At 39.2% G+C, this 16,261-nt stretch overlaps 1 protein-coding gene across 1 annotated transcript; it reads right to left on the bottom strand.

The window, feature by feature from the left end:
- Positions 1–213: 213 nt before the first annotated feature.
- On the bottom strand, positions 214–16,078 carry LOC104615958 (mucosa-associated lymphoid tissue lymphoma translocation protein 1-like; the record flags this gene model as incomplete). The annotated part of the gene is made up of 9 exons (XM_010289787.1): positions 15,842–16,078; positions 14,572–14,668; positions 13,772–13,804; positions 11,960–11,986; positions 10,770–10,802; positions 8,705–8,908; positions 2,829–3,006; positions 1,407–1,481; positions 214–341 (listed from the first exon to the last, which is right to left on the bottom strand). Coding segments are annotated over exons 1-9 (1,012 nt in total), but the record flags the coding sequence as incomplete, so codon positions are not given.
- Between the last annotated feature and the right edge of the window lie 183 nt (positions 16,079–16,261).

Genomic DNA, 16,261 nt, shown 5'->3' on the forward strand with positions numbered 1-16,261 from the left:
TATTAAAGCAGCTCAAATCCCTTTATAATATCATGATCTTTGTCAACGTGTTGCCCAGTAGCACCTGCTTCTTTGATAAAAGCTGCTATTTTAACAAAATGCACCACGAAAGCCTAGTGCAACACATTCGCCATGAGAAGAATTACATTTCAGCAAAAACGCTTTTAGTAATGCAGGCTGAGAAGACTGTTAGTGCAGTAAGCTGGAGTTTACCTTCTGCAACCTCATCAAGCAGTACAGTAATCTTCTTGTCTTCTAACAAACGGTCCTTCAAAAACTTCATGAAGATTCCATTGGCTAACCCCAACTGCTGAATTTCAAAAGCTTCTGCTCCTTGGCACCTATGAGATCACCAGTATCAGACAAGGAAAAAACACCGAAACATCTGCATGATTAAGATCAACATGAGGACAAAAGGAGTAAAGTTATGTTGGGAATGGAGGAAAGAAACCCCAAAATTTGAAAACTAGGTTGTGTCTAAGGCCAACCTGCTCATCATATTCCTTTGCAAGCAACTCATCCTGGAAAGACTTCACTTACAATCAAGCCACAGACCAGAGCTGATGTCAAACTGTTTATGAGAGGAGCTTAAATTTCTCATAGAAGACTTTATTAAAGCTCTTGACTACTTCTATTCAACAGCTTTTGCACTTGACTTGAAAACTTATAGAAAGAGGTTATTTAGCTTTCCGCATAAGTAACTTTTTCAAATAGATCAACTGCAGTTGTAACTTTTCTTTACATCTAGAATAAGAAACACAGAGGCCAATCTATATGCCACTCCTCCAGTAATTCATTAATTTATGCTTCTAACATTTTTTTCTGGAAATTTAACTTGCATTAACAGAGGAGACACATGACCAAAGAGCGTACAGCATGTAGGTTATAATTCATCAACTGCTCCACAGTACTTAACCTTCTGTACAAGCTCACAGTGCAGCAAGTACCATTAGAACACACAGGACACAACAGCCCCTTCCCCATCAGCACAAAGAAACAGAACCTTGTGTCTGAGGGTAAAATTTGCTCTTCTCTGTGTTTTTTTCACCTCTAATAGATAATACTTAGATGAGTAGAGCACACCTACAAGCAACCATTAAAAAAAGATCAGGAACACTGTCCAGCAGTCTCTGGTTTGCTGAATGCAGTTCTCCCACTGGAGCTACCCTATATCTGAATGGGAGCGTTACATACTGGGAATCATTACAAATGCATTTCCACAGTCAGTTAAGACTGTGGAAAGATTCAAAGTAAAAAAGATAGTATGAGGACACAGATATGGATATAAATTACTGGTCCTTTAACACCACAGTTACTATTTTTTTGTAAAAGATTAGCTATACAATCTCAGTGGTCACTTTTGGCTTCAAGACTTCTGTGGCATAGCAGGAGAAAAATTTCCTTACGTTGCGTATCCAAAAACAATGTTGGCGGTAACCTTCAGAGCATCTAAGATAAGAACTGTGTCATCATATTCATTTCTGCAATAAATGGAAACACAAAAAAGTAAAAATAATAATTTGAGAAGTAATAATGGTTACAAACTCTACAGTTGTTCAAAATACCAAACAAGCACAGTTCAGATTTTTTTCTCTCTTACATTCATTCTGGAATGAATCCTGACTGCTGACAGACAAAAATCAGCATCATCAACACTTTTCATGAAGACAATGTAAAGATGCAGTCAGGTATCATACATTACTCAGATGAGGGCATGCTATATTAACCAATGCAGTGTTTGGCTACAATCTCTTCAGAAATGATTGCTGATAACTAGCCATTTTAGGTTATAACAAAAACTGTAAGATTCCCCCCCGCCGCAAACATGGTGTCTGCATAGTTGACATGAGGCTTACCTAGCAGTATTTTCTATCTGGACAACAGATTGTGAAGCTGAATTGGGTCACTGGCATTTCGTTAGCAGTGAAGTTTAGAGGCTCTACAAACACTAAAGCACTAGCAATTTTCTGTTATGAAACATTCCTTAGGGACCAATTTTCAGAAGTGCTGACTGAAGAGCTGATTTCAAGTGCAAGTTTAATCGGGCATAGTAGTCTCTTAGCATGGACAGAAAATAGCACTTTGTTTAGAAAAATCCAATTACTAGTTGATTTTTAAGCTCTAAGTAAAGATATAACATCCCCAACATAAAAGCAGTCCACAAAATCCATGCCTCCTAAGAGTTGTAAAATAAGCACTTCACTTGAGCCCTTCTGTCAAATTAACATGCCTTTGATCTTATGAATTCTCCTTCGTCTCTTTAACGAAGGAGATTGTTAATGATGCAAGGGGAAAGGGTCATTTTTCTTCTTTAAAATGCCCAATTTCACTTCTATCTAGTAAGACTGATGCTTTGTAACTTTTAAACAACAATAAAAAAAGAAGAACTAAATATCATTCAAATCAAGAGGCAAGTCTCCGCCCATGGAAACAGAAAGTCTAATCACCAGCTTCACATTTCCATCCAAGGCCAAAGGCAAAACAAGTCTGTGAATGAATCCTATTTTTCAAAAGCACTCAAGTGCAGGCTGTGAATTGTCAGAACCATGAACTTTCAAGTACAGTGAATTTTCAGCGTAGACTAAAGATTTCTCCTCAGGCTGAAGTCCAGCGTTCTCTCAAGATCCCTCGCTATTCTCTGAGTGTCTGTTCGGTTTTATTTGTTCATTTCTAAAATAGGCTCAGTTTTAATTTGTTGCTGCAGTGAATAAACTGAACTTCACAATTGGTTCCCAAAACTATTATACTCTCTCCCTCTATCGTGAGGCAAAAACATCCCTCAAACATTTAATGCCAGTTCTCTCTATTAATGAATTATGAGACTATACCTTTTCCGACACATATCCAGTAGGAATACATTAAGTCCCGTCTCTTTTTCCTGCATTAGTTTGAGGATGTTCTGCACACACAGACAGTTTGCAGATCGGTAGGGATTTGGAGCATCAATAGGAACCATGAAACTGTTTCCATAGTTTTCGTAGCCGTGGCCAGCATAGTATAACAAACCTGAGATTTCAAAATATGTGACTGAAAACACAGTTCAAGAGTACATCAGAACATTTCTATAAATGTTAGCATGGTCAAAAACCTCATGCACTATGTCCACCCTATGTGTCTGTGGGAGATTAAGATCATTCAAGCTACTACAAGCAGGTTTTTTTAACATCGATATGCCTTTGTTAGTACAGGAAGGAAGGGGAGGCGGGGTGGGGGAACCATGTTAACATCAACTTCTCAGTACACAGGCACAACAAATTAAAAAAAAAAAATTAAAATCACCCATGGAATAGAATCAATTAGATATCTGCATCAAACATACAAAGTTAAATACTCTTAAAATGCTTTAAGTAGAGCCATGACCTCTAACAGAACTAATGTGTTATGTATGATATATAACTCCCAGATATGAATAAGGAAATATGCCACCTGTAAAACATCTTCTCCACATGTGCATTTACAAAGCTTTGTGTAGCAGTGACTCAGTGCAGATTTTATAGATGGAAAAAAAATACGCTGAACAGTTTGGATGGATTTTTTTCTTTTGTTTTTAAATGAAAGATGCTGTCATCTTTAAAAAATATTCCTTTTTTTTCCTACTTACCATTAATCATTGGCAATTCTTAAAAGTACTTTTACTAGAAAAAAAAAAAATCAGAGAAAAACCTTGCTTGCCCTATGAGAGCATTTTGCAAGTATTTAGTTTTACTGTTCCCTTTGTACAGTCAGTTTCTCCATTTGTTTTTGTCTTTTTTACAGGACGGGATAAGAAATATTTTTATATTTAGAAGTGGAAAAAAAAAATTAATTCGTGATCATGTTTGGTAGGACTCCAGAGCACATTCCCACTACCAACAACTCATTTATAGTTGATTGCATCTACATCTAGAGTTAGAGATTCATGGCTCTTGTGGGTCTACTAAACAAACAAATTATTTGCATGCCTACCTAGACACAGAAGATTATCCTACAATCATCTCCCTCGTGCCAATACACAACAGTCTACAATATTTTAAGATATAAAATCTTCAATAAAACATGCAATAGTGTTGTATAAAGAAAACATACCATGGAATTAAAAAAGCTTTTCTTAACCCTGAAAAAGGGAACTGCAACCTAGGGCTTACCTTCTACTTATATGAATAAAAATGTCAAATATTGAAGTCATATAAATTTGCAGTAAAATTAGATGATCTTAGCAATAATAACATCCACTGCCATAAAATGCAGTTACCAGAAACTTGTTCAATTAAATGGGGTTTTCCTGTTGTCTGCTTCCAGTACTGTTTTCAGGTATCCATGGCAAATTCCATCTTCTAAAAATAATTTTTATTTATCTATACAAAGCAGTCTATGGGTCAGATCTTCAATGAGTATGTAGGCTGCAGCTGAATAAAAGCCAGAGATATGATAATTTATGCCAACTGGAGATACGGCCTTCTTATGTCATTACTCTTACTAAGAATAGCTGTGAAATTTATGTCATCACACAACTCGAATATTCAGAAAAAACAAAATAAGCCTTACCCTAACATTTAAGTCAGCTTGCGTAGGTTGGTGTGCTAGATGTTTTTACCTTGTCATTACAGATAGCTACAACAAATGAAAATACTTCTCTCACACAGCCCTGCGCTTTTTGTAAAGGAATACCAAGATACAACTATAGCCCTTCAAAGCAAGCCTTCGGTTCTCTTGTGGGCTCCCAGAAATCATTAACAACTATGCCAAGACCTTGCAAACTGCTCCATTCAATCAACAGCGCTCAATTGCTTTTTATGGGAAACAGCGTAGTCTGGATTAGCAGCCGGGAGCACATACAAGGTAAACTCCAGGATGCAAGGCTTCATTAACAAGGAGCCTAGTGGTTGTTCATCTGCCAGTTTTGAAAACTGGCAACAGCTTTATTCAATTAAAAGTTACGATTTCTAAAGGGCACAGAATTTAAAGCGTATGACTAAAAACCTACAGAAATAAAAGTAGTGTTGGGCTATTGTAAGATTCCAATGGTTACCTGAGACCAGGTAGTTTCAAGAGAATGCATGACTCCACGTCAGGTCCTACGTTAAAGGAAAGTCGTAAATTTGATTTCCACAGAGTCTGGCTCTGAACCTAAATCAAGGTTGTATTTGAGATTATATATATCTGAGTGTATGTTAGAGAAGTAATTGGACTGAAGGAAACCAGTTTCTTTAATGTAAAACATGATTTATCAGAGTATTTCCTCAATGAATATATGTATTTCAAAAATAAGCTACATTTTTTTTAGATCCTTGAGCAGATGACTGTGCTATGCTTATCTGATGAGTATCTGCAACAGTTAATATGTTGAGCTCAAGATCAGAAATAAACCTCTGCATACCCGAAGCAGAGTTAAGTATGTTTGGAGGACCTCATTAGACACTTTGACACAACAATTTTAAGTAGGCTCAAGTTCCTCATAGACGTCAGCATTTAAGTGATATCTGCATCTCTCTATTTCTCTCACTCTCTCTTTTTTTTTTTTTTTTTTTTAAAGAAAGCAGCCTAACTATTTTTAGCTTTTCAAACATATTGGTCTATGCTTTTACCCTTTGTGAAATACAATATTAATTGCACCCTACATTTAGAACAACATATAGTAAGACATTAGAGGAGACAATCGTCATCACTTTCTTTACTACTCCTGCTCGTAAGGAACAGTATTTGAAACGCCACTTTCCTGGCAGTAAGCAAGAATTACACAGTGTCGTATTATGCATGAATATGTGTAACAAGGACTAAACAGAAATAGCCACTATGCCTCTTCTATTTGGAGCTACATCCACTAAAAATGCAATAAATCATTATTTATTTGTGCACTGACAGCATCTTTTATATGCTTTAAGCCATTAATAGCCACTATCCAGAAAGAACAAAGTAACCATTTAAATTGAAGCAGTTATTGCCAAACACTTGTGAAAGAATGCTCTGCTTGCCTTTCAGAAATATCAGCTTGCTGGAAAAACACAACTGCAAAAATATGTCTTATAAGAGCCTTCATATGGTGCTGGTGAGAAACTTATTAAAGCCTTTCAGTACTTTATTATCTAAACTCATGTCAACAATATAGAAAAAAATTGAGAAGGCACAAGAATCTAAAAGCTCACTCAAATGTATAAGCACATGTATTTCCCAGGGAACAAAAAAAGAAAACTGCTATCAGAAAGTCTACTGAACTTTACTGCCATGATTGGTCTTCATGTCATGCAAGTTTTGGCTCTGACAAATGCCCAAATGTCAGATCAGCCAGTTCTGCAGAGAGCATCAGGTAACACACCATTAAAAAAAGTCATACTAAGAAATAATCTGACCTTGTGTTCCAAAAAAGAATCAACTAATGTTTTCTCGGGTGGGCGTTACTATAGGAATTCTGCAATTTAAATAGGACACAGGCAGAACTTTTTGGTCTCTGTTCTAAATAATTTCTGGAGTCGTCTATGGTATCTTAGCTTTTAGAAAAATGACAAAAACAGTGGCAGCCAGCAGCAAACTCCTCAAAGCCCACAGAAGAACTTTTCTTACACTCCAAGCCAGGTCATTCTAGGCCTCCTTCCACACAAGACATGAAGGTTTTTGGTCTGTGCTTCAATTCCACCATGCCCTGCCCCAGTTAGCACAGCCACCAGTTCCGTCTTGTGCTTCGTCCCTCAAAATCAAGTTCATGCAAGACAAGGAATCCCAATATATGAGTAATCACCTAAGAATCAATGCGTACCAGCAGTAGCAATGCCTAGCAGACCCGACTGGTTAGTCATTACCCCAGCAGAAGGCACCTCCTCTGCAGTACATGGAGGAGAGCTTTAAATTACTGTTAATATCCTATTCCAGGTATCTTAAAAATGGATGTGTGACTCAAATAGCAAAAACTTAGAGGAAATAAAAGAGATGTGTTAAACACACATCTTTTAGTATGCAGACTTTGCTTAATTTGTCCTCCTGCAACTTAAACCAATACTGATGAGATGCTGCAGTACAGTCATTAAAGTGATGCAGCAATTCAGAGGCGAGCGCCTTGGATTTTTCTGCAGTGTTACTTTGAAGTCTTTGAAGAGTTTAAGAATAAGGAAAAAAAGTGGGCTGCTCTCTGCTTAAGCAGCATAACCAGCTATTACACTTCCCATCTAATGTGCAAAGACACAGAGAAAGAATAAATTTTATACTCTATATTCAGACCTTCCACAGAGCTGTGAAACGACAGCTGTACCTGAGTTCTGCCCAAACAGGAATCTTAGTGCTCAACTCAGTGAAAAGTTCTTTTCTATTGACAACTGCAGAAAGTCAGAACCTGAAGTCCACAGCTCACCAATTTCTCTGTTAATGCCTTTCCTTATGCAAGGTACATTCTGCAATGGATAATGTGAATTCTTCTCTGTTTTATTTTACTTTTTAAAGTGCATAGACATAAGAGAACTACATTTTCATTTTAGATAAACAAACTTCTTTTCAATTTGCTTTTTGAAGCAGAAATCCAGATTTGCTGGATTTCTCTTACTCCCTGTCAAGGATTGAGTTTTTCATAACAAAAACTTGCCAGGCCTGTTTCACAATAACCAAAAGAAACCGGCAATTCAAAATAAGGATTTCTACGTAACCTGGAAACTTGGCAAAAAAGATTGCATCCTATCTGTCGAGTGCTATGCCCTAACTCTAAAGTACAACGCTTTTCTCTTATTTCTGTACTGCGTATTTTAGCGTGTAGTGTCTTTATGAGAGATATGCCTTGCCACTGTGTCCCACGCTCCCCGCCGCTGCCCAACACACCTGGTATCAGAGCGCAGCTCACTGCCAAGGCAGAGAGAAGCACCCCTCTTCCTCTGTTCGTTACAGAGCTGGCGGGCGAGGACCAGGAGAGCAGAGCAGCCCTCCCAAAGAGCGCCAGAAGGACGAAGTCCCGAAGGAAAGAGCATTCTGCAGACATCCAGTAGAAAGACGGGGGATGAACGGCAGGGTCCCACCGGCAAGCCCAGAACACGTTCCACGCTGCACTGAGGGCTGTTCCCCACCTCCCCAGCAGAAACGCAACCCAGCAGGCCAGGCATGCCAAGGACTGGCCAGCCCTAAGCAGATCGTTAACCTGCAGGCACGGGGAAGGAAAGAGGACAACGGAATAGAAATTTCTGAAGAAGGTGTTTAAGAGGGCTCCTAAAAGCAGCAAGGACTGCTGCCCAAGGCTACAGGTAGTCTTGTATGCTGCACTTTCGCAGTTTCCAACTCCTCTGCTACTTCCTCGTTTCCATAATACACTAATACAGGCGACACAACAGACTACTGTTGCTCTTGCTTAAAAATACTACTACAAACTAGCACTAATGGCTTCTTAGTACAAATGTACATCTTCTGCAGAGCATGTTGTCAAATATGCTATACAGGTGCAGCAGCTTTTGGCAGACAAACACATCAGTACTATCAGACAAAAAAAGTGCACTGCCATTTTAGGCGTGGTTAAAGACAAAAATTCAAACGTTTTATCTGTTCTAAGAGTAAAGAAACAGTAACATTTTAACCAAAGTCAAAGGATATGCTGGTGGGCGTTTTTAACTTACTTTTCCCATTCTACATACATACTATTTATGATGAAGTTTGTTTTGCTATCACATATAGTGAGCTGGTAGAGGTAAATACCAGCTGTTTGTGTACTTGATACATCACGAAACTGACCTACTTCAGAAGGGATATCACATGTTCTTACCATATACTCCTTTGTCCAGGAGAAGTAAAAATTCATCCACTGCATTTCGCATCTCAAACTCGGTAAGATCCAGCAAAGAAACAACTTTAAAATCTAGCTGTCTTAGCAAATTAGTCAATTCATAGACATCCACCATCGGAGCCTTGAGTTGGGGGTGATTCCAGTAACTCATATTTCCTATTAAGAGAGCCACCTTGTCTGTTGCTGCAAAGACAAGGGAAAAACAAAACCACAGCACATTTACATATTCCATGTGTTCAATATCTTTAAATTTAACTTCTTCTAAAGTGAAAACACCATCCAATCTCACTTCAGGCACAATATTTTATACAATTTTAAAAGTCATCCTACATCAACAATACAGCTCAACTCTCTTCTCATCCAAAAAAAACCAAAACAAAAAAAGCGTTTCGGCATGGTCTGACAGTCAACATATCTGAATTGTGATGCATTTCAGACTGGATAATCTGTCAAGAAGTCACGAAGTTTATCTCCCATTTCTTTCATTTTTCTGAAAGCACAGACAATTACTGAATTCCCCCATGCAAGAAGAAATTTAACAAACGTGAAAATTCTTATGGCAAGTTGCCAAAGCTATGGCCAGTATACTTTCCCCCAAAACTCACATTTTCTTATGCTTAAAAATCAAACAACCAACCAGCACACACAAAAGATCACTTTCACATCTCCATCTCCCATGTCCTGTCTCTCCAAACCATGGTGCATTTAGGTGGAAACTTCTAAAGGTCAGAAGTAAAAAGTCTTTTCTTCTGTTTGTTAAGCTTTCTTTTTACTGTTGCTCTGGTTAAAAACAATTATACCGAGATGCAAGAAATTTACAAAATTCAGAGGGAAGTCCACTGATACAGCGTGAGATGCAGTCACTTGGATTTTAATAAAGTCAAAAGTAATTCTGTCATAAGTAAACAAAGCCGCAACAAAAGGGGAAAAAAGAAGTCACATTGACAGAAATGCTTTAGAGACCACTAGCCTGATTTTTATCCAAAAATTGCACACCAAGTTACAGAAAGGCACTTATTCAAAGCAAGGCACTTCATCCCTGCTTTGTTATGTCTCCTCTCCAATAGGAATTATTGTCCCACAGCTCTGGCGGCAAATGAGATCACATGAATGCCTCAAATCTGCTTCAGAGTCAGTACCCCCACACAGCTAGATCCAGAAGAGGATCTCTGTCCATAGCCTCAATGTCTAACATTTCGCTTCCTTCAAACAAGATGTTTTCAACATTTTTGCACCCGGAAAACCTCCAGGGTCCTGAACAGTGTAAACTATTTTAAACAGTAGAGACTGCTGTAAAGGTGGTGCTTCGGGACATGGTTTAGTTGGGTTGATGGTTGGGCTTCATGATCTTAAAGGTCTTTTCCAACCTTAATGATTCTGTGATTCTATGACTGAGCAACAGTGGTATACTGTCACTGAAAAACACTTTTTTCCCCCTTTCACACTGGTGAGCCTGAAAGACTGGTAAAATTCTGACAGAGCCCAGCAGCCTTTCCACCTGCTGTAGCATCAACAAGGTAACATGCCTGACCGCAATCAAGTCTACCATGCAAATCTAAGAACGTGATTAAAAATCCCCAGCAACTTACACGCTATCCATCTGCCTTCACGAGCTTTAGCTCAGGATCAAAGCATCCACACATTGTGCACAGGAAGAGCTGAGCTCGTAGAGACAGCATGCCCTTAGCAGACATCATCCTAATACCCCTATCTCCAACTGTCGAAGTACTCAAAGTAATAAGAGTAACACACTGGTTAAGGTCGTGGCCAAAGGAATTTGAAACAGTAAACTGAAACAGATGAGAAAATGCAGACGCTCCACCAAGTCACTAAAAATAGCAGTGTGCCCTCACCACAGTTTACTACTGAAAGGGCAGGCAAGCATTATAAAGGACTACAAAAATACGCAGAAGTGTCCCTCCCTGCAGCTATTTACATGCAGTTACTTCACTAGCAGTGGCAGAAGCAGCAATGTTTACAAGAAGCAAAATCTATTTCCTAGATATGAAATACATATATTCATTACAGCTCCAAAACTACTTACCAACAGGCCTGTGATTTGATTGTTCTTGTAGGTCTGCTTGAAATAGATTAAAAGAGTGGATCATCAGTAACTACAGTCATAGCTGCCAATGTCAGAAATTGAACCACGTGTTCCATACAGCCATAGTTTATTGGTACTGCTTTGCCTAATATGTTACTAGTTTAAGACAAAAAAGTGCTCTTTTTTTGTTTTGGTGGGGTTTTGGGGTCTTGTTTTGTTCTTGTTTATCCAATTTCCTTCACCCTCTTCCAGCAAACATGGCCTAATAGACATGAATAGCTAGTTCTAGAAATTAAGAAATAACAGATGCTTACAGCGTACTTTTGAATCTCTCAAACTGCACATCAGCTTTTTCAGTAACATCCGAAACAGTTCATCCTCTCCAAATGAAATGCAGGCATGCAAGATGGGGGACGCTTAGTGGGGATGACCATCTGTACGTGAAAATTATTTGATTTTGTACTTCAGAGAAGGGTGGTAGAGCCAGCGCTCTGCTAAGAGGAACAGGTAAGCGATATGCCAAAGTGGTACACTTCGGAGAACGTGTTATGCACCATGACGCTACCACTTCAGTGACTAAAACTAAGTCTTGGCAAAAGTAAACACATCTTTGATGTCTAACCCAGGAGATTGTATGACCTTTGTGATTTGAGATTTTGGGAACACTGTATCAAGGATATGGAGCACTCTTCCAGATCTCTGTTTCTACAATAAACATCAAACAGGCTTCAAATCGCATTAGCTCACTCCAACATGAAGTTAAGAAATACACTAATTCAACGTATCATGGGTGACAGCCAGACACCTTACATCTTTTGCACCTTAATCATCTGAAGAAGCAGCAACATGCTAAAACTTAAGAGTCCAAAGAAGTCACAGACAAGAAAGCAGACTATAATTCCTTCTGTATTTGTAGAAATATACATCCAGTATAAGAGAGACACTTTTATATACAGTGATTTGTGTGATTTTACAAAGATAATAGCAACCCTACAATTTACTATGTTCAAGTTCATTTATTGGAAGCAGAAAACTGTGCTGCTCTTAACATGATATCTGCCCCTATTAAATCCCCAGTTATAAATACATCCGAATAATGTAAACTATATATTGTAACCCAGGTAGGCTTCAGTGATTTGTAACATAAAATGAAGATGCGAAATTGTAAGTTCTCAAAACTCATCACTTACCTGGTTTTTGAAGATCACTTAGATCTTCTGTGAAGAAATACACCAATAAAATCATAGTTTAAACAAAAAGCAAAAGATACATTTTTATTAATAAAAATATAATTAAGTGTCATGCCATTATTAATAGAAGCTGAATGTTAGAAAACAAACGACCTTTCTAAAATACTTTTGTTTTTGCATTTCTGTAAATCTAACCTTTCGTATGTTTACTGCACACGCAGAGAAGAAAAAATCCTACATCAATACACTAAGCTACGCTAGACAGCATTATAATATAGTAGGTCTCAAAACAAAGGAAGAAAGACATATTACGCCTCAAGCCCACAGACATGCAAGCGCTTGAATGACTAAGGAACAGGATGTCAGAATCACCCATCTGAAAAGCAAATCTTTGAAGGACTGCTGAGGAAGCAACATCCTGAGCAAGAAATCTCACTTCGTAAAACCATGTGTATTCAGAAAGACTTCAGATACAGTTTTCAAACATTCTAAGCTACCATAGGTTTCACCTAATTATTCCAAGAACACTGGAAACTATGGAAAAGTCATTTATCTGAAGCACCAGAGGTCTCTTGGATCAGGCCTGCTCCATGCAGGGGAGCTCCTCTTGAGCCACAGAAGCAGGCTCACATATCCATGTGGGAGATGGTAGTGACCTGAGGTGAAACTACTGTAGCTGTAACTGTAGATTAGTAGCAGAACAGTGTTGCACCCAAGCAAACTGTAGTTTGAGTGTAGAGCCCCACAAATAATAGAATCATAGAACAGAATTATAATACAGTGGCTAACTTCTGCTTCAAAGGGTAGCTGAATTACAGGTAACTAGGAGGCTTCTGCATAGCACTCCATCGGGTAATGCAGACACCTCCAAGACAGAAAAGACATGAAGGCTCGAAGAGATAGTCGGTCTCAGCAGCAGTGCAATGGAGTGGCTGACACCAAAATGGGTGTCACTTGTATGTTCCTGTGAGTGATGGTAGACAATCCGCTCACAACGTTAAACCTTTATTAAAGGGCTAAGGGGAACATCAGTGCTGGTGTTCTTTGAACTTTGAACAAGAAATGCTGCAGAACAGTTTAATTCCAAGAAAATTCTATGATTCTGTGAAAAAACAGGGTAGAGAGCCACTTACTGTACTTTGCAAATCCATTTGGTTTTTTCATTGCTGGTAGGTAAGCTGGGGCAGGGGGCTGCTGTAAGCAGCCTTACATCTTTATATATGATCCCCTATGATGTAAATATTACAGACTTTGAGATGCTCAATAATCAAGGGATGGCATCAACATTAAAGGTCACAATACACTTCTTCCTCCCCATTGCAGCAATGCAAAGGAGAACAGAAATCACCCTAATAAGGTTGCTGGAAACACCTCTTGCAGCCACAGAACGGGCAGTGGAACTAGCTCTATCCAGCTCTCTACGGTCACCTAGGTTCCTAAACATCTTCAGTTTTTCTTGCAAGGATGTTGCCTCCTGAGCCCAGCCAAAGCAATTTCAAGATCTTTACATTTCACTAGAAACTATAAGCACAGGACACAAACACAGTGCAAAAATCAAACAACTTTGGATAGTTGTTTGGAAGGCAAAGGAAAGGAAGAAAGTAGCCTGGTTTTTCTCCCGTGTGCTCTAGATCATGGTATCAAGGCAAAGAAGAAAGAATCACATGCAGAAGGAACTTTTCATCACGTATCAGCGTGTTAAAATAGACTGAAGCTCTTAACCCACACATGCTTTCCAGCAACACATTCAACAATCCATCACCCCCGTCATTAATTTTTAAAAATTGATTAACAACTAAGGACTTACTTTACCTTCTGTGCACTCCACTGCCATAGCTTTCCTTCCTTGCGTTTAAAAGTGGGGGGGGGGGGAAATTGGAAGACAATTGCTCTCAGTTATGAGAGTTAGCACACAAAGCAGAAGACAAAGGTCACTTCCAAGCTTCTCTGCAATCTGGTTCATTTTATAGCAGTATAAATGAGCACTGACTACAACACTGCATAGTAATTATTACTAAAACTAGTACTAAAGTACTAAACTAGAGTACTAAACTAGAATATCTGTTAGGATAGGAAAGGACTTTTCGTATGAATTATGCAATGGTATTCCCAGATAGATCTAGAAGCTATACGAACAGATCTCCTCTTTAGTTTACTGCAAGTACATGCACACACACACTAAACCATGTTACATTCAGTTATTCTGCTTGCTATGAATAATCTCACCTGTCCAGACTGCTGAAGGACTCAGTGTAACACAGGCGCTAACACCAACAAGGGTTAAACTGTTTTCTAGTTGTCAAAAAACAGGAAGAAACCAGCTTGCAATCTGCTGACAAGCCACATGCTAACGTGACAAGTACGTGCTAGCAATGGCAAAAAGCAGTAGCATTTCTATGCTGGTTACCATAAAACCCCAAAGTACTTCATAACTGATAAAGCTCTAAAATTCCATTTGCTGCAAGAAAGCACAGCTATTTTGACAAATGGATATATTAAAAATACAGAAGGCGTATGTTTGGCTTAATAATGAAAGCTTCAAAAATAAATTCCAATGATAGGGAAGAAATTGATAAATCAGCTGACCTACATCAAATAGAAAAACTCCTTACCTATAATGACTTCTATCTTCTTGCTGTCTTGATCTTCCCAGTCATTGAATACGTGACACCAATACGTCCCTTGGTGTTCTGCATCCACATAAGTTACCTATGGAAGCATCATCACAGTCATCCCACCAGACCCCAAGATACCACCTCTATCAGTTTCCTATAAGCCCACATGCAACAGTTAGTAAAAACTAAAAGCAAAGCCTAAACAAATCCAAAAGCTGCTGATATCCTCATTCTTCAGTAAGCTGGAGAGCACGTGTTCTAGAAATGCTTTCAAGAATTGAAGAAAGAATGCAAAACCCCCTCAGGCTTGAGATGCATTAAGCACTGAATGCAACAGCTCGTACAAACCAGTGTGCTTTACAGCGCAGGACGGAAAGAGAAGCTTTCACTTTTACTGATACTTAATCTTTATTATGTTGATATGTCACACTAATCCAAAACGCACTGCAGCCTTACATCCCATGATTACCACATGAAACATGTTCAGGATTAAAATTATGCACCCAAGAGCTTCAGAATAGTATGGGCAAGTGAGTGTCCTGGTTTCAGCCAGGATAGAGTTAATTTTCTTCACAGAAGCCAGTGTGAGGCTGTGTTTTGGATTGGGGATGAGAAAACCTTGCTAACATACCAATGTTTTGAGTTGTTGCTAAGCAGTCAAGGACTGTCCAGCTTCTAGTGGCCAGCGAGGAGGCTGGGGGTACACGGGGAGCTGGAGGGGACACAGCCAGGACAGCTGACCCAGGCTGGCCAGAGGGTATTCCATACCATACGACATCACGCTCAGTATATAAAGGTGGGACGAAGAAGAAGGAAGGGGTGAGGGGACATTCGGAGTTACAGCGTCCGTCCTCCCAAGTCACCATCATGTGTGATGGAGCCCTGCTTCCCTGGGGTGGCTGAACACCCGCCTGCCCACAGGGAGTGGTGAATGAATTCCTGGTTTTGTTCTGCTTGTGTGTGCGACTTTTGCTTTGCCTGTTAAACCGTCTTTATCTCAGCCCACCAGTTTTCTCACTTTTACCCTTCTGATTCTCTCCCCCGTCCCACGGTGGGGGAGCGAGCGAGCGGCTGCCTCGGGCTTAGATGCCGGCTGGGGTTAAACCACGACAGTGAGGAACAGAACAGGAGCACAACTCACAGCGTGCACTCCCGTAAAAAGTTATCAAGGATATGAAGAAGTTACTTTCTTCAACGAAGCTTTATGTTACAAGTTAAAGGTGCTCACATACTAGTCCCCCAAGGCTGTCACTTTGCAGTAACTTACCGTGTAGACATTTTTGCTCCCATTTGCCAAGGGAAATCCATTTCTGAACCACTGGTAACGAGGAATTGGGTTTCCAACAGCTCCACATTCTAGTACCAAAGCATCCCCCACTGTCAGGCTTTGTGGCTGAGGCTGAATACAAATGCGCAACTTGTTTTCAGGCAAACCAATTAAGCTTCCTTTAAAACAAAAAGGGAAGAAAAAAAGACAAGAAACGGTGAGACCATCTAACTGCATATAGACTAATAAGAATTGATGACACGTGGTCACATCTTCCTGTAACTACAACAGACTTTTAATAGCAAAGAAATTAAGTTACTTGTCCTTTAAGAGTATGCTAAAAATGAGTAGCAATGGCTTTCCAGTTCTTTGGTTGAAAAGTAAAAAGGAATGCACATTAAATATACCCCAGAAAGTTGC

Source organism: Phaethon lepturus, unplaced genomic scaffold (assembly GCF_000687285.1).
Source record: "Phaethon lepturus isolate BGI_N335 unplaced genomic scaffold, ASM68728v1 scaffold51616, whole genome shotgun sequence".
NCBI classification, from domain to species: domain Eukaryota; kingdom Metazoa; phylum Chordata; class Aves; order Phaethontiformes; family Phaethontidae; genus Phaethon; species Phaethon lepturus.